Source organism: Dermacentor andersoni, chromosome 10 (genome assembly GCF_023375885.2).
Source record: "Dermacentor andersoni chromosome 10, qqDerAnde1_hic_scaffold, whole genome shotgun sequence".
In the NCBI taxonomy this organism is placed as follows: Eukaryota; Metazoa; Arthropoda; class Arachnida; order Ixodida; family Ixodidae; genus Dermacentor; species Dermacentor andersoni.
The window spans coordinates 11533937-11553812 of NC_092823.1; the positions used below are offsets into that span (position 1 = coordinate 11533937).

Sequence of the window (19876 nt, forward strand, 5' to 3'; positions counted from 1 at the left end):
GTCAAGTACCAGCCCAGCGACCGTGTTTGGCTTTGGACCCCAATACGCCGACGATGACTTAGCGAGAAGCTTCTACGTCACTATTTTTGACCCTACAAGATCATCCGACGCATTGGTGCACTCGACTATAAGGTTGTACCAGACAGCATTTCGCTGTCACAGCGGTGCCACTCACAACCTGATAAGTCCACATTGTGCGACTTGAGCCGTTTTACCAGCGCTAATCAACTTTGAGACTTTGCATAGCTGATCATAGGACTTTTTTTTTTTGGACTGTGTTAGTTTGGACTATGTTTTTTTGTTCTTTTGTTACTTTTGTTTGATAAGTGTCCTTTTGTGCTTTGCTCTCCTGTTATGTTTGTAGCAACGGAACAATGCTTTGAGAGGAGGGCATTGACACGTGGACTAGTTTAGCTTTTTCGGGTGAGCGCTGTTCACCGTCTAACAAATGTTTTCGCTCAGGGCGGGAGGCGCCTGCTGTTGGAATGTTATCGATTGTTCTATCCGCTGTCTGTTGTCACCGAACCTTGTGTAATCTGATTGCATGTACGTGCAACACAAATGGTGTAGAACTTTCTAGAATACACACGGGCACCAGCAATTACTCTGGAACCTTCAATGGCTCGTGTATAAAAGCCGACGCACTTGACTGATAGATCAGATTTCGCCGATCGTCGACTGTGTTTGCCGCTATTGTTGTGCTTTAAGCGTAGCCTCTTTTTGTGGGCACAGATTCGCCCAATAAAATTTAGTTTCGTCATTCACAGTATTGCTACTGTGTTCTTTGCCATCACTATTACGTGACAATATATTGACACGTGTACTTATCTTTATCGGGCGACCACGTTTCGCCGCTAAACAACTGTAATCGCGCAGCGCGGAACGAGCCTGCATGCATCCGAAGTTTCTGGAAAGTTATCGATGCTTCTTCCCGGCTTTCTGTTGTCACCGAACCTTGTGTTATCTGATTTCATCGCGTAACGCGAATGGTGTAGAACTTTGTGGAAGGCATGCGGGTCTGAACGATTTGTCTGGAACATTCGACGACTGCTCTATAAAAGCTGACGCGCTTGACCCGCTGATCAGATTTTCGACCATCGCCGACTGTGTTCGCCGCTTTCGTTGTGTTATAAGTGTAGCCTGTTTTGTGGGCACAGGTTCGCCCAATAAAATCTAGTTTTGCCTTTCACAGTATTGCCACTGTGTTCTTAACGTCACAACTACGTGACATCTGGTGGAGGTGCTAGTGCGTTCATGTACCGAACGCCCCCGCAAAGCCGCGATCCAAGCCCGAAGCCCGAGGACAAAACCAACATCGCCCAAGACCAGCGTGCTAGCCGCAGACTTCAAGGACTGCCCCCAGAGCACGGACTTCTACCTGAGTCGACAAAGAAGATCGTGGTCAAAACAACCCCAATGGCTGCCCCAACGTCCCCCGTTATCCTACAACAACCTCGGGACCCACCAACCTTCCATGGAGAAGCGACTGAAGACCCAGAATCATGGCTGGAGACCTACGAACGAATCGCGACGTTCAACAACTGGGACTCCGACGACAAGCTGCGGCATGTCTACTTCGCCTTAGAAGACGCCGCCAGAACTTGGTTTGAGAACAGGAAATCGACCTTGACAACGTGGGACCTGTTCCGTAGCGGCTTCCTACGTACCTTTACAAGCGTCGTGCGCAAGGAAAGGGCTGAAGCTATGCTGGACGCCCAAGTGCAGCTACCAAACGAGAACGTTGCCATCTTTACGGAAGAAATGAGCCGCCTATTCCGTCACGCCGACCCGGAAATGTCCGAGGAAAAGAAAGTCTGGCTACTGATGCGTGGTGTAAAGGAGGAACTTTTCGCCGGTATGGTAAGAAGCCAACCGAAGAGCGTCGACGAGTTTCTTCGCGAGGCCACTAGCATCGAGAAGACACTCGAGATGCGAAACCGGCAATTCGACCGCCGCACCAACTCTACAAACTATGCCGGCGTTCAATCGCTGGCCTCCGACGACCTGCGCGAGGCTATCAGGGCAGTCGTACGAGAGGAGCTCCAGAAGATCTTCCCGTCGTCGCAGCCTCAAGTGGCCTCGATCGCTGACATCGTCAAAGATGAGGTTCAGCGGTCGCTTAGGGTTCCGGAGGTGCAACCTCAATTACCGCAACCCCAGCCAGAAGCGATGACCTACGCCGCCGTCGCACGCCGTCAAGGTCCTCCTCCGCGACCGCGACAGGGCCCTGATGTGACAAGTGACGTCACTTACAAACGTTTACGACATCAGGGCCAGAGCTCCAGATAACGTGGACACGCATGGCATAGGCTCTATCAACACAACGTCAACGGTCAATAAATCCAAAGGAAGCACAGGAGAATTTAACTATTCTCTTTAACTACAATAAAAAAACATAAAGAAAACAAAAATGAAAGTGGACTTAATGCCACTGCAATTACTGGCAGCATTTACAATAATGGCAGGTGTGCATGTTGTAGTGGCCTACAGTGGCACCTCCTCATTAAAGGGACACTAAAGGTTACTATGAAGTCAAGTCAAAGTGATAAAGCAATGCTCTAGAATGTCTAAGGCATCAATATAATCACGAACAGAGCTTTAGTAACCGAGGAAGTGAGGTAAACGCATGACACGATTTGAGACTCCCCAGCGACATTCCGGTATGTACTAGCCCGATGACGAAGGCACTCCTCATCATAATTTATGTCATTGGTACTCAACTACTCATATTAAAAAGATCATTTCATTAGATTATAATATGGAAGAAAATGCTACTTGTCTACATCTATTCGATTCTAAGAAAAAATAAAATTTTCACGTTACCCTTGAGTAGTATGGGTGATCGAAAGGTTTCGTCTTCGCTCGACTTTGCGCCGTGCGCGCTTTGGAGTTTCAGTTGTTTCATTATCGCGTCATGCTGCGGTGGTCCTGCTGGCTCGCGAAACTTGCATTTGGAACAAGCAGCGAGAATGCCACTTCCATGTGAAGTCGTGGGATGCGCGAACAGAACGCGGAATTTGGTCGAGGGCAGTTGCAGCGGCGAATCCAACGTTACTTATCACTGTGTGCCAATGCGTGAACCCCTCCGTTCGAAGTGGTTAAGTGCCATATCTCTGCCACAGCGCGCTTGCAAAGAGCCGAAAAATCACGTAGTGTGCTCGTTGCACTTTCATCCAGAGGATTACGAGTTGAATGCCAACTTACTGAAGTCGTGTGGAGTGCCTTTCAAAGCAGGCCCCCGTCGTAGTAGTATGCAACGACGTCGGCAGCGCGAGCCCTCAGCAGCAGGTCACGTTCATCAGTGCTTAAATCGCTCAAGTCGAGCCCAGCATCGCGAGCCAATGTATCGCTGTCAGGGTCGTCCATTGTAACGAGCATCGAAGTTGGCGTCATAAAATAAAGAACCAGCTTATCGTCGCGCGCTTTCCCTTCCGCTAGCCACCGTAGTTCCGCTTTCACGCTGCTGTCGGCTGTCTTGGCTCTGTTTCTGGCCACGCGTTTGCGTTTTGCGCAGAAAAGGTCTAGCGCCGTCTGCGGGCGCCGTTTTACTCATCGACGGCACAATGTCGCTATGAGACCATGACATCACCACTCCTCGATCGGAGGGCGGGCGATTTGAACTGTGCTAGAGGTACGCAGATGCTTCAGAACGCATTTTCTATTAAAATAAGTCTCTTCTTCGCACGAAACAAGCGTTTCGAGGTTTCTGGGATGGTATTTCAACAGCCCACATTGACTTAACATTAAGCTTTAGTGTCCCTTTAAACATGTCTATTAAATAGGTATCCAATAGCTTTAGCAGAGGTTGCAAAACTGTCATGTACTACGTGCATGACATCACTATGATGTTTCCTGATTGGTGCTGAAGAATATAAATTGAGAAGTGTAATAAAGGCCAGTGTTTTTCCTCGTCTGTCCATCGCCTTCTCTCCATTTCTGCCTAAGTTTGTGCCGGCATCTTGCCACTTAGGCTTAATTCCCAGCTGGATCGATGTGTGTCCCAACACCACAGTATAGACCTGTTTTTCTCAGTGAAAGCAGGTGTATATTGTGTGGCAACCCATATTAAGCAAGGCGGAAAATGAGTCAATGTGGGTCCTTGTCCATGTTTTTGTGCACAGTTGTACAAAGCCAAGTGGTCCAACGTCCTTTTTAGTCACACGAGTGGCAGTCCATCTGGTTGAACTCACCGGCAGCAGTGGTGAGTGCAAGGGCAGCTAGCAGCCTCCCCGAGCTGGCATGCAGAAGCCGCACATCCGTAGCGGCCGATGCCACCAGGTCACCGGCCGTGTCCAGGCACGTGACAGGGCCCCCCGGATGTGCCTGGCTGGGTCCCACCAGGGTGTGCACCACCACCGCACCTTTCAGGTCCCAGACACGCACTGAGCCATCGTCATAGCCGACCGCCGCCCGCCGCCCATCTGACAGGAAGTGCCCTGCCCCACAGGAAGCACCTGGGCCCACCAGGCTCTTGCACTGGCCACTGGGAACCTGTCATTGTTATCGTAACACTGAAAGAGTCAAATGATTTCAGCGATTCCTCGAGTTTCAAACTAATTTACTGTGAGAGTGCAGTAATGATAAACCAGCATGACAGTACCATATAATAAGTACCGTATATACTCATGCAAGAACCACACTTTTTTTTTCCACAATCTTGATGAGGTGACTTACATGGTGCGTGGGCCATGGCAGTCAAATTTGTCTGGCTGTGTGATTTCTTTGTGCAGAAACAGCAAAGACTGTTTTCATAATGCATGTATTTCTTAATACAAGCACGCCATGCAACCGTCTATAGTACTCACTACTGTCGCTGTCACCACAGCTCAGATTCGGTTTGGTTCGGTAGCACACTCATGGATACAGTGGCCCTCAACGTCCTACATGCAGTTAAAATTACTGACTGACATCAAAGCATTTCACAACAATGTACAAAGATCCAGTATACCATGATCTCAGAATTAAAGAGCAGGCACACAAGCTGGGATGCTCTTCTGCAGTCTTTGAATTCTTTATTTCAACTTGAAAAGGGTGCAAATTTGGCCTAGTGGGTATGACATACTATGAGAAAAGCGCAATGGAACAAGGACAGAAGGAGGGTACAACACATGCATATATGACACTCAACTGACTTAACCCTTTCGCTGTCACGGACGTACCGGTACGTCATCGCGCTTCCCCCCACGGTGCCACTGACGTACCGGTACGTTCTCTATCGCGCGTTCAAAATTTCGCGCCTGAGCGCAAAGCTGGTGCTCCTGAATTGGCCACGCCATCTGTTGACTCTTTCTACAAGTTCGTATATTCTCCCCGACCTGTGTTAACCCATGTATTGAAGAGTACGGTGCGACTGCCACTCCCTACTTTCTCTTTGCCGAGTGGCGTGGTGGCTCCGCGTTCGCTGGATCATGCGTCGCGCGCGTGTGGTTATGGGTTCAAGGGTTGTTCTGCCATCTCCGCTGGTTTGAAGGTTTTTATTTTTCTTCTGTTGGTGTGTCTGCTACGCCGCGTCAAGTTCAGGCGCACGTGCTATTGCCTCTCCGAAAAGAGTGACTCGATTCCTGCTTTCGCTCTCTCGCCGAACCCTCGCTTCCGACTTGCAGCAGTAAACGTAAAGCCCTTCGAACTTTGTTTAGCCTTTTTCCATCTCCCTCTGTCTTCTTGATCACGCAACGTCCCATTTCTCTCCGTTGTGCGGGCGACTGAAAGCGCATCCTCCCAGCGCGCAGTTACTTTCGGATGGCAGAGCGCGCGGGAGCTTCATCTGCTCATTGGTGCGGTGGCTCAATTCCGATTTAGAATACGAGCCGAGCTCGGATTCGGACTCGGACAGAGTCGCATGCGAGGAAGAGGGTTCCGCATCGTCAGATTCGGATGTTGAACGGATTTTATAGTCAGGCTGATGATGATGATGATGTTTACTAACAGCAGCCGCAGAACACTGAAATGTGCATATAGCATTGACTACGTTATTTGTATACCAATCATAATCAAAAATAAATGGCTATGTTCATTCCCTGTTATGCTCGTTCCCTGAAACCAAGCCGACACTGGGGGTGCGTCACGGCCAGAAAGGTGCGACAGCGAAAGGGTTAAATGTCGTGGACGGAGAAATCAACATTTAAAATTATTTCTTTTTTTTTGACAGAGATAAGGAAGGGATGCTCACACACTGAGAATGAAGACTTGGAAGGATTTGGGTGCGAGCTAGTTAGAAGACTAAATTTTTGCTGGTTCAACAATTAGTCCAGTTAGAGCGTCGTTATATTTGTCCGAATAGCGCTATGCTGAAAGAGTGGACACACCCAAACCTGCATCAGTGCAAAGCTAGCCAACATTCTCAACCATTCCTCAAGTTCTGTTCTCTGAGCCTGTCATGTAGGCAGCAACCTGTGTGCCCTACGTAGTGTACACTAGAGGGGGATTTGACGTACAGGTGGCACAAAAGTATACATGTGATCTGCACAGAGGGTGTAGTATGTCAATTCAGTGTGGTACTTTGCAGACACAACGATGAGCAAAATGAGAACAAGGCAAAAGTGGGAGCCAATGTTTCAACAAGTGGACTTGTCTTCTTCAAGGTGACATATGCTTTCCTCGCCATAGTATATATAGGTGGGGTTCTAAAGGGAAGAGGGCGTAAGCCGGGAGGGTGCAGCAACGAGCGAAGGTGAGTTAGCGGGGAGGGTGTCGAATGGAGAATAAAGGAGTGCTGTGCACAAGGTCAGGGACACAGCCGTCTGTCAATCGCGTGTTAATGTCCATGTGTCAGCACAGCAGCCCTCTATTACCTGTTTTGCTGGTGGTCGTGGGCTATCGTGTCTATCGGGCTATCGTGTCGTAAGAAGGAGCGGCAGAAGCCAGTGCTCTTAAAAAAAAAGGAAACACTGAAATGGTGTAAATAAATAAAGAGAAAAAAATGGAAGGAAGAAAAAAAAAGGAAAAGGGAAAAAAAAATGCTAAGAAACCAAACTAAATGTTGTTGCCTATATAGCTTGAAATTTAGCATAGCGAATAGCTTCTAAAGCTCCCTTTGAAACGTTTATGCCTATTGGTTGCAATGTCTTGAACTTATGGATAAGGTATGATTCTCTGCATTTTCTTTCTCGTTCAGAATGGAAATTTGACGGTAAGATGCAGAGTTTAAGTTCATCAAAGTTATGACCTGGTTGGCTGAAATGCTTGGCGACTGCTTTGGGAAGCTCTTTAGTTGTACCCGCGCAATGTCCGTTTAATCTGACATTAACTGATTGTCCTATTTCACCAATATATAGTTTCTTACACAACGAACATTCAAGCATATAAATCACATCAGAACTTCAATCAATCAATCAATTAATCAATCAATCACTCAATCAATCAAAAAGCTTTATTCCATCTACAAATCTGTTCTTTGTGGAAGACGAGGGCTCGAAAAAAAGTGGATATATCCACTTGAGAAGCTTTAAGCCCTCGTTTACATGGCATACAGTGAGAGCGTGGAAATACCAAACGTGTGTACACATTGTACAGTGATAATTTCCTAAGGCATTCATCACAATAAATTCATCGGTGCTTTATACAATATTAACACCGCAAAAACAAAATTTGGAAATGTGGAATAAAATTATACATAATGTGTAGCTTTCACACAAAAGAAATTCATAAATTTTTCGCAACCAAAGATGCCTTGATTGCACAGTTCCCAGTTGTTTCTAATTTTATTCCGTACTGATGAAGTTCATTTAACAGCTTTGGAAGCATGTGACGAAGCATTTGTTTTGTTAACATAACGCGTGTAAAGGGTATTTTCCAGATATCATCACTGCGTGAATTATAAGACCTTGCGAGCGGTGTCAACCCTGAAAGCGTTTGTAGAAGTCCGTCTGAATCGTATTTATATTTTCTGGCTAGATTTAAAGGGTACAAGTTATGCACAATTACAAGATTGTATTTTATAAATAGAGGCTTTGTGTACATTTTTTTCAATGCATGCAATGTGACGAAGTGCTTTCTACTGTAATATAAGCAGCTGATTCAGGTTCGTTAGCATGGTTGTGCCCCACACTAGACAGCAATAATTTAAATGTGAAAAAAGAATAGTGCATTATAAATATGAAGTTTGACAGCTGCTGGTAAGTGGAACTTGAATTTCCCCAGAATTCCTACTGCCTTGCGATCTGCATAGCAACATGGTTAACATAGATGTCCCAAGACAGATGCTTTTGGAAAACTACACCAAGTGACCTTACTGAGTCGATTTCCATACACGAATTCCCTAAGATTATATTCAAAGTAGGTGCTTCAAAGTAGGGACTGTCGAGGTGTGAAGATAATAGCTTTTGTTTTAGCTATGTTAATTTCAAGCAAATTTATTATACTTCAGTAAAACTCTTGCTTGGGCTAGTTGGTTCATGCTTGAAGTAGTAAAGGCAAGGTGCAGGAGACCAGGACTCAATGCAGAGCATCGCAGAGACTGCACTAATTGCCGCCCTCAGGTTGACAAAACTAAATTTTTCAAGTTTGGAAAAGACTGGTTCGAGCGGGAGATTGTGGAAACCTATTTCATCAAGAAAGAAGGAAACACATGTCAGCAGGCCATCCATTGTGCTTAGTAACAAGGAGACTACTTCTTTAGAGGGTTTCATTTAGGTCTCATGTTAGAGTGATTTCATTTGGTTTTTCCGTCTGTCTTCCTTTTATTTAAGTAGTTTTTATATTGTTGACGATTTTCTAGTGGCTCTTAAGGTTTTGTTGCTTTTTTTGATGCAGACGCTGTTCTTTAGACCTTTATCGTTCAATTCTTCTGTCCATTTCATTGTTTGTCACGTGGTTCATTTTTTGCGCGGTCACATGTTTTATCAATTTTTTAGGTGAGTGACTATTAGACATTTTAGTTTTGATGCAGACGCTGTATTTAGATGCCTTTTTCATGTTTTTTCCGTGTTATTCGTTGGTCATTATTCCCATAGTCGTGCGGGTTTTATCACTGACTGGGCCTTAGGCATTTGAAGTGTGTTATGTTGTGGATAGTTTGATAGTGAAGCGTAGATGGTACTTTTTATGTCTCCTTTTTTGTCCCCGTTGGCTTGGAAGACTATACTAGATCAATTGCCACCCGTGCTGATGCACGTGTGGTTCTTGTTTGCTCATTCGATATCATGTGCCAGATATGATTCCTGAGTGGTCGATAGATTGCTGTTTTTTACTTCTGAAGTTTCGTGTGTGACTCGGCGTGAATAACCTAGATAAGGCAGGCTTGTTGCGGAAATAAACTTAGTTGTGAGTGGCACAGGTCCTGTCGTTTGTGCTCTTCTTCAGTCCTGGTCTTCTGCGTCTTGCCTTTACTACTTCAATTATACTTCACTTGTGTAGATCGTGGAGAGATTCATTAATATTACTTTGAGGAGTTTCTAACGATGACTGCAAAAAAAAATTGTTGTATCATCTGCATAAGTTATATACTCTGCGCCGTGGTTACCTTGTGTAATGTCATTTATATAGAAATTAAATAGAAGCGGCCCAAGTATGCTCGCTTGGGGGACAGCTGAGGTAACTGCTTTGCATGGAGATAAATTTCCCTGAATGCAAATACATTGCATTCTATGTTGCAGGTAGGATGTTATAAGCGCGAGCAGTGTGCCTCTAATTCCATATAGTTCAAGTTTTTTAGTTAGTGTTAAGTGGTTTAGAGAGTCGAATGACTTCGAGAAGTCTATATATATACCAGCTATCAAGCGTTTTTCATCGAAGGCTTTTAGAATGATTTCTTTTTGCATGACAAGGGCAAGGTCTGTAGACCTGCCTGACATATTAATGTCCCTTTGAAGGTGCCTGCAGGTGCAAAACCTACAGGCAACTTAAAGTGGCATTGAAATTTAAGAAAAAGTTAAATTATGGGGTTTTACGTGCCAAGACCCCTTTCTGATTATGAGGCACGCTGTAGTGAAGGACTCCAGAAATTTCGACCACCTGGGGTTCTTTAATGTGAACCTAAATCTAAGTACACGAGTGTTTTCGCATTTCGCCACCATAGAAATGCAGCCGCTGTGGCTGGGATTCGATCCCGCAACCTCGTGCTCAGCAGCCCGATACCATAGCCACATTAAAATTAAAAGCACTGCAAATAGTTATACACATTAAATCCAATCTAGCTTCACTTGTACAAGTTTGGACATGATTTATATGGTTGAATGTTCCTTCTGTAATAAACAATATATCAGTGAAATGGCACAATCAATGAACATCAGATTAAACGGACACTGCGCGGACACAGCTAAAAAGCTTCCCAAAGCGGTCGCCGAGCATTTCAACCAACCAGGTCATAAGTTAGATGAACTTAAACTCTACATTTTACAGCCAAATTTGCGCTCTAAACGAGAAAGAAAATACAGATAATCATACCTTATCCATAAGTTCAAGACATTGCAACCGATAGGCATAAACGTTTCAAAGGAAGCTTTAGAACCTATTTGCTATGCTAAATTTCAAGCTATAGGCAACAACACTTAGTTGGGTTTCCTAGCACTTTTTTGTGTTTTCTTCCTTTTTTCTTTTTTTCCTCCTTTTTTTCCATTTTTTCCTTTTATTTATTTATTTATACCATTTCAGTATTTTCTTTTCTTAAGAGCACTGGTTTCTGCCGCTTCTTCTATTATCACTATCGGAGACACGATAGCCCACGAACATCAGCGAAACATGTTAATAGAGGGCTGCTGTGCACGCCTTTGACACGCTGGCTGTGTCCCTGGCCTTGTGCACTGCACTCCTTTATTCTCAATTCGACACCCTCGCCGCTAACACACCTTCGCTCCTTGCCGCACCCACCTGCCTTACTCTCCCTCCCCTTTTGAAGAACCCCAGCTATATATACTGTGGTGAGGAAAGCATGTCGCCTTGAAGAAGACAAGTCCACTTGTCGAAACATTGGCTCCTGCTTTCACCTTGTTCTTGTTTTGCTCATCGTCTTGAATTTCCATCTGCTGCCTTCCCGGTGTTTTCTACGCAGACACAACGATCACCACACAACTTATGCACCACACTGCAGTTGTCCATTTGTAATGCACAAACATAGCGAAGAGTACAAATTAAAGGATTTTAAACAATAATATTTCTTCAACAAAGAATTTGAGGACACCTAAGCAATTCTTACAAGTTATGAATGCAAAAGCATTAATGTCCAATTGAACGACACTGACTCATTATGGAAAAAAGGGGTGAGGCATGCAGACAAGACACAAGAGTAGAGAAGTGGACAACACTCGCTTGTGGACTCTTGTGTCCTGTCTGCATGCCTCACCTCTTTTTTGCATCATCATCATCAGCCTGGTTACACCCACTGCAGGGCAAAGGCCTCTCCCATACTTCTCCAACTACCCCGGTCATGTACTAATTGTGGCCATGTTGACCCTGCAAACTTCTTAATCTCATCCGCCATCTAACTTTCTGTCACCCCCTGCTACGCTTCCCTTCCCTTGGAATCCATTCCGTAACTCTTAATGACCATCGGTTATCTTCCCTCCTCATTAAGTGTCCTGCCCATGCCCATTTCTTTTTCTTGATTCCAACTAAGATGTCATTAACTCGCGTTTGTTCCCTCACCCAATCTGCTCTTTTCTTATCCCTTAAGATTACACCTATCATTCTTCTGTCCATAGCTCGTTGCGTCGTCCTCAATTTGAGTAAAACCCTTTTCGTAAGCCTCCAGGTTTCTGCCCCGTAGGTGAGTACTGGTAAGACACAGCTAGCTATTATACACTTTTCTCTTGAGGGATAATGGCAACCTGCTGTTCATGATCTGAGAATGCCTGCCAAACGCACTCTAGCCCATTCTTATTCTTCTGATTATTTCAGTCTCATGATCCGGATCCGCAGTCACTACCTGTCCTAAGTAGATGTATTCCCTTACCACTTCCAGTGCCTCACTACCTATCGTAAACTGCTGTTCTCTTCCGAGACTGTCAAACATTACTTTAGTTTTCTGTAGATTAATTTTTAGACCCACCCTTCGACTTTGCCTTTGCAGGTCAGTGAGCATGCATTGCAGTTGGTTCCCCGAGTGACTAAGCAAGGCAATATCATCAGCGAATCGCAAGTTACTAAGGTATTCTCCATTTACTCTTATCCCCAATTCTCCCCAGTCCAGGTCTCTGAATACCTCCTGTAAACACGCTGTGAATAGCATTGGAGAGATTGTATCTCCCTGCCTGACGCCTTTCTTTATTGGGATATTGTTGCTTTCTTTATGGAAGACTACGGTGGCTGTGGAGCCGCTATAGATATCTTTCAGTATTTTTACATACGGCTCATCTACACCGTGATTCCGCAATGCCTCCATGTCTGCTGAGGTTTCTAATGAATCAAACGCTTTCTCGTAATCAATGAGAGCTATATATAAAGGTTGGTTATATTCCGTACATGGAAACAAAAGAATATGCTAAAAACAAAAATTCTGGGGTTTTAAGTGCCAAAACCACAATTATTAGGCTCGCAGTAGTGGGGGCCTCTGGATTAATTTGGCCATATGCGGTTCTTGAAAGGGGCCCTGAACCACCCATCGGGCTTTGCGAAAAAACACATTTAGCGGATGGTACATGCTGTTGTGAACATCTCAGCTAAATTTTGCACACGCGCGCGACGCATGGGGCTCACAAGCGGAGCGCGAAGTCACCTTTTTCTCAAACAGTCTCATTTTAAAAGAAGCCAAATTCTCACTCTTTTCTATGTGCTTTATTGCGTCAAAAAGCACATTCCCTTAGATGGCTGCTATTGGCCGATCGCTGACGTCAAACAAAAAGGGTGTTTGGATCAATGCACTTGTTCCTACTGTTACCGTGGATATTAATTGACACAGTTAACTAAATGGGCTGAAGTATAGCTGAAGTAAGCGAAAACTTTGCTTTAAATTTTCATGACACATTTCCGGGCGAAACCAACTGTCGTCTGCTGACGCTCAGCCATGGCTCAGCAGGGCCCAGAGCCAGCGCGCCCGCATACGTCTGAACTATTTTTGACCGCACTGCCTTTTCAGCATCGCCGCCTTCATGCCTCGTTTGTTTCAAGTGGTTCTGAATGCCAGAAGTAGTCTCAAACCATAGGAAGCTTATGATGTGACAGTGCCGCTCAGTTCCAACGCGGCGGATCCCGTGCTGGTCAGTGCGCATGAGTATAATATATATATGCAAGCGAGTCCGTTGGTGACCAAGGCCGGTGAACGGCGCCTCATGACACTGTAGATCAGAAGAAACCTGAAGATTAGAGCAAAATACTTCTTTTGGCAAACTATATAAAGCTAGAATAACACACTTCAATCAGCGTCGCGCTTGTGAATTCGGAGATCCAACGGTAAGGTCGGAAATACAACCCGAAGTCGACTGTCAACTCGTTAGGAGCACTTTTGCTTCCAGTAGTGTTCTAAGTACATGAAAACGTCTGTATATCACGAGCACACGCAGATGCGCACGACCTTCCATGTTGGCAGAGTTAAGGTTGTTGACACTACGGCTCTCCTGACGCCGCTTCAATCACTGTCGTTCTCACGCAGCGGCAAAACTGCCGAACGCGACCTCCCAAAGCCAGTGGCAGGGACTTGCCAATGCTAAGGGGAGTTATCTTCTCTCCCTAATTAACCTTGAGGTGGGGTTACCATTGAGGGCTCCAGCAGCCATACAGTACTAAATGCACCGCCTGGCGAGGCTCAGCAAGGCGATACCTACCTCCGGACGTTGCAGCGCAGCAATTGCAGGTTCTCTGGAGCTGACTGTATCTTCGCTTTCTTTTGCTCGGCTCAATTCGACAGAGGTAAATTTTACCCCGGAGATTGCGTCACCGACCAAGCGCGCTAGGCGCCCACAGCTATTTCTGGGAGCAATGAGTAAGCGAGATGCGCTTTGACATGTCATCGGGTGCAAAGCCAGCAACAGAAAATCCGTGAAGTCTCAGTATTTGCTGCCTCAAGATGACTCCTTGCGGTCTGCTTGGCTACTGCGCATTGGCCTTCCTTCCACGGAGACGTGAAAAAACGTACGTGTTTGCGATAGGCACTTCGCATGTGATGCCTTCTGTTACGATCCGGAACTTCTACAGGGCACGCACGCCACTTGGACACATTTGCATTTGAAGGCAAATGTGCTGCCGACGTTCCTTCCCGACAGACAGGTAAGCAAAAAATTCTCTCATTCCTTAAGTGTACAAACTCGTAGCAATAGGATGGTACGCTTGTAAATCATCCGCAGTGTAAAATATGCTATAGTTTTCCAGATCTAATTAGTCACAAGCATTGATCTATGGGGGTGCAGTGGTGGCGTAGAGGTAGAACATCTACCTCGCGTGCAAGAGAACCGTGGTTTCAATCCCGGTGCCGCAAAAGTTTCCACCAGATTAAAAGAAAAGGCAGCATGTTAAAATTGCATAAACAGGCCTGGAGTGTGGCCTGATCCCAGTGACCAGAATCGGTAACGCACTCCTCACCAGAGCAAGATTGGCTACCCTGGTGCAGTAGTTGGCCACAACCTCCTATATGAACACCACAATCAAACCTCAGCCCTCAGTCCCCAGCAGCTGCGAAGCAACTGACCACGGTGGCGGTCAGACCTGCGACGCAGCAGAGGGTGCCAAGAATCCCTGGTTCCGGACAGGCCGCCATTGTAATCTGAACCTGGCAACGTTTAACGCTAGAACGCTAGTGAGGCGAGTCTAGAAGTGCTATTGGAGGAATTAGAGGGCAGTAAATGGGATATAATAGGGCTCACAGAAGTTAGGAGGACGAAAGAAGCATATAAAGTGCTAAAAAGCGGGCACGTCCTGTGCTACTGGGGCTTAGCAGAGAGACAAGAACTAGGAGTCGGATTCCTGATTAATAAGGATATAGCTGCTAACATATAGGAATTCTATGGCATTAACGAGATGGTGGCAGGTCTTGTGAAACTTAATAAGAGGTACAAATTGAAGGCCGTACAGGTCTACGCCCCTACATCTAGTCATGATGACCAGGAAATCGAAAGCTAATATGAAGACGTGGAATCTGCGATGGGTAAAATCAAACAAAAATCACTATACTGATGGGCAACTTCAATGCCAGGGTAAGCAAGAAGCAGGCTGGAGACAAGTCAGTGGGGGAATATGGCATAGGCTCATTGAATAGCAGAGGAGAGTTATTAATAGAGTTTGCAGAACAGAATAATATGCGGATAATGAATAACTTCTTCCGCAAGTGGGATAGCCAAAAGTGGACGTGGAGGAGCCCGAATGATGAGACTAGAAATTAAATGGACTATATACTCTGCGCTAACCCTGGCATCATACAATATACGTATGTGCTCGGCAAGGTGCGCTGCAGCGACCATAGGATGGTAAGAACTCAAATTAGCCTAGGCTTGAGGAGGGAACGAAAGAAACTGGTATATAAGAAGCCGATCGATGAGTTAGAGGTAAGAGGGAAAATAGAGGAATTCCGGATCAAGCTAAGAACAGGTATTCGGCCTTATGTCAGGAAGAGGACCTTAGTTTTGAATATATGAACGACAATCTTATGAGCATCATTAAGGAGTGTGCAATAGAAGTCGGTGGTAACTCTGTTAGACAGGATGTCAGTAAGCTATCGCAGGAGACGAAATATATGATCAAGAAACGCCAATGTATGAAAGCCTCTAACCCCACAGCTAGAATAGAACTGGCAGAACTTTCCAAGTTAATCAACAAGCGTGAGAGAGCTGACATAAGGAAGTGTAATATGGATAGAATTGAACATGCTCCCAGGAATGGAGGAAGCCTAAAACCAGTGAAGAAGAAACTAGGAATAGGCAAGAATCAGATGTATGCATTACGAGACAAAGCCGGCAATATCATTACTGATATGGATGAGATCGTTGAAGTGGCTGAGAAGTTCTATAAAGATTATTACAGTACCAGTGACACCCACAATGATAATGGAAGAGAGAATTGTCTAGAGGAATTTGAAATCCCACAAGTAGCACCGGAAGAAGTAAAGAAACCCTTGGGAGCTATGCAAAGGCGGAAGGCAGCTGGGGAGGATCTGGTAACAGCAGATTTGTTGAAGGATGGTGGGCAGATTGTTCTAGAAAAACTGGCCACCCTGTATATGCAATGCCTCATGACTTCGAGCGTACCGGAATCTCGGAAGAACGCTAACGTAATCCTAATCCATAAGAAAGGGGACGCCAAAGACATGAAAAATTATAGACCGATCAGCTTACTATCCATTGCCTACAAAGTATTTACTGAGGTAATTGCAAATAGAATCAGGAACACCTTAGACTTCCATCAACCAAAGGACCAGGCAGGGTTCTGTAAAGGCTACTCAACAATAGACCATATTCATACTATCAATCAGGTGATAGAAAAATGTGCGCAATATAACCAACCTGTATATATAGCTTTCATTGATTACGAGAAAGCACTTGATTCAGTCGAAACCTCAGCATCCATGGAGGCATTACAGAATCAGGGAGTAGATGAGCCGTATGTAAAAATACTGAATGATATCTATAGCGGCTCCACAGCCACCGTAGTCCTCCATAAAGACAGCAACAAAATCCCAATAAAGAAAGGCGTCAGGCAGGGAGATACGATCTCTCCAATGCTATTCACAGCGTGTTTACAGGAGGAATTCAGAGACCTGGATTGGGAAGAATTGGGGATAAGAGTTAATGGGGAATACCTTAGTAACTTGTGATTCGCTGATGATACTAGCTTGCTTAGTAACTCAGGGGACCAACTGCAATGCATGCTCACTGACCTGGATAGGCATAGCAGAAGGGTGGGTCTAAAAATTAATCTGCAGAAAACTAAAGTAATGTTTAACCCTTTTGCTGTCACGGATGTACTGGTACGTCTTCGCACTTCCCCCCCCACAGTGTCAATGACATACCGGTACATTCTCTATCGTGCGTTAAAAATTTCGCGCCTGAGCGCAAACCTGGCGCTCATGGACTGGCTGCGCCATCTGTTGAATCTTTCTACAAATTCGTGTTTTCGCCCCGCACTGTGTTGGTACATGTATTGAAGAGTACGGTGTGACTGCCACTCCCCCCTCTCTCTTTGCTGAGTGGTGCGGGCGCTCCGCGTTCGCTGGATCACGCGTAGCGTGCGTGTGGTTATGGGTTCAAGGGTTGTTCTGCCATCTCTGCTGGTTTGAAGATTTTTATTTTTCTTCTGTGGGTGTGTCTGCTGTGGGCACGTCAAGTTCAGGGGCTCACGCCGTTGCCCCTCCGAAAAGAGACCGACACATGACTCGAGTGCTGCTTTCGCTCTCTCACCGCACCGTCGCTTCCGGCTTGCAGCAGTAAACGTAAAGCCCCTCAAACTTTGTTTTTGCCTTTTTCCATCTCCGTCTTCTTGATCACGCGACGTCCCATTTCTCTCCGTTGCATGGGCGACTGAAAGCGCAGCCTCCCTGCGCGCGGTTACTTTCGGATGGCTGAGTGCGCGGGACCTTCGCTTGCCCATTGGAGCGGTGGCTCTTCCGATTCACAATACCAGCCGAGCTCAGATTCGGACTCGGACAGCGTCTCTCCGAGGAAGAGGCTAGTTCCGCATCGTCACATTCCGATATTGAACGGATGTTATAGTCAGGCTAATGATGATGATGATGTTTACTAACAACAGCTGCAGAACAATGAAATGTGCATGTTCCATTGACTATGTTATTTGTATACCAATCATAATCAAAAATAAATTGCCATGTTCATTCACTGTTATACTCGTTCCCTGAAACCAAGCTGACACTGGGGGTGCGTCACGGCCAGAAAGGTCTGACAGCGAAAGGGTTAACAGTCTCGGAAGAGAACAGCAGTTTAGGATAGGTATTGAGACACTGGAAGTGGTAAGAGAATACATCTACTTAGGGCAGATAGTGACCGCGGATCCGGATCATGAGACTGAAATAATCGGAAGAAGAATGGACTGGGGTGCGTTTGGCAGGCATTCTCAGATCATGAACGGCAGGTTGCCATTATCCCTCAAGAGAAAAGTGTAAAACAGCTGTGTCTTACCAGTACCAACGTACGGGGCAGAAACCTGAAGGCTTACGAAAAGGGTTTTACTTAAATTGAGGACGACGCAACGAGCTATGGAAAGAAGAATGATAGGTGTAATGTTAAGGGATAAGAAAAGGGCGGATTGGGTGAGGGAACAAACCAGAGTTAATGACATCTTAGTTGAAATCAAGAAAAAGAAATGGGCATGGGCAGAACATGTAATGAGGTGGGAAGATAACCGATGGTCATTAAGGGTTACGGACTGGATTCCAAGGGAAGGGAAGCGTAGCAGAGGGCGGCAGAAAGTTAGGTGGGCGGATGAGATTAAGAAGTTTGCAGGGTCAACATGGCCACAATTAGTACATGACCTGGGTAGTTGGAGAAGTATGGGAGAGGCCTTTGCCCTGTAGTGGGCGTAATCAGGCAGATGATGATGATGATTGATCAACGGACACTGCAACAGACATTCGGCTGTTTCAGAGATGCTGTATAACATGTCCTTGATCCAGATAAAATGAATTAATTTCAGCCCACTTCAACTACGACCCTTCTGAGTATTTCTTTAGCTTCACAAAGCTTTAATGAGTCAGACATGAAAATTGTGCCTCAGTTCAAACATTCCAAGATGCAGTACTACTTGCATGACAGTTGCATTGTTCAATGTGCTAATAAATAATATTGAACTAATTCATCATCATCAGCCTTGACACGATGGCATTACATCTCTCTCACTCGATAACATGAGCAGAGTCCGTAAAATATTTGATATTTCCTTGCTGCAATTGGTCGTTAGGTTCTCATAAATAACAAAAACCGGGTTCCTCGGTATCCTTTCTTCTAGTTCATTACATAGTGAGGGTCTCGAATCCGACAGCTTTCTTGCCTTCAGGTAGCATGTGCAGGTTTCACATTCACCCAAAAAGTTCCCGTACTATGTGACGCCGGCCGGGATATCGGATGCTCTACGTCCACTGCCATGGCTATGAGGGATGGCGCTGGCTAGCACTATCAGGGTTAGTACAAGTAGACTGACATAAGTACTCCCGAAACTGAATGGGAGAAACTGGTGGTGTGCTACAAACATATACAAACAACTGGCCAGCTGGAGGAACCCACCTGCCACATCCAGACCGTGCCATCCACCGTTCCGGCAAGCAGAACATTAGCCTGGTGGTGCCAATCAATCCAGTTGAGGTCTGTGCCAACATCAAAGTCCCACTGCTGCTGGTGGCTCTCGACAGACCAGACGCGCACTGCACCGCCCATGTCAGCTGTGGCCACCAGTGTCGAGTCGTGGTTGAAGGCGGCACCCGTCACCGAGTCAGCATGACCGGCACACTCAAACACCAATTCGCCTGTGTCCAGATGCCAGACGCAGCCACGGTCGTCTTCGCCCCCCGTCACAATGTACTGACTGTCACCTGACACAGCGCACACAAAGGCCGACCCCTGGTGGGCAGTGAAGGAGACTGCGGCGTTATCAAGCGGTGGCTCTTCACCCGGCAGGCCAGCATCTTCTTCCTCATCACTGAGGTCACTGGCGACTTCGTCGTACACTTCCACAATTTCAATGTCATCCATGTCGGCCGGTGCATCGTCGTCACTGCTGTCGTGGTCATTGACGTCTTCCATTCTAGGCGGTGTGTCACAGCGCATCCGCCTCAACGCCACCTTGCCGTCCTGCAATGCAGGCATACTTGCTGTGGCAGTCTCTATTTCTCTCTCTCTATCTCTCTCTCTCTCTCACACACACACACACACACACACACACACACACACACACACACACACACACACACACATGCTATAGCATCTGTTGAAATGCATGTTTACTTGAGCAAAATACTGACACAGGTTACAGACTTAAAGGAGCCCTGAACCACTTTTTATCGAAGTGGAGA

The 19876-nt window shown here is 45.9% G+C and overlaps 1 protein-coding gene across 2 annotated transcripts in view; it reads right to left on the reverse strand.

The window, feature by feature from the left end:
- LOC126519634 (angio-associated migratory cell protein) overlaps positions 1-19876 on the reverse strand; it is a 54251-nt gene that overhangs the window by 14317 nt on the left and 20058 nt on the right. For both annotated transcript variants that reach the window (XM_050168997.3, XM_072285110.1), the window contains exons 2-3: positions 19092-19655; positions 4191-4491 (exon numbers count right to left, since the gene is read on the reverse strand). In XM_050168997.3, the coding sequence (XP_050024954.2) occupies positions 4191-4491; positions 19092-19631 (841 nt within the window). In that variant the 5' untranslated portion in view covers positions 19632-19655. The remainder of the gene's footprint in view (positions 1-4190; positions 4492-19091; positions 19656-19876) is intronic.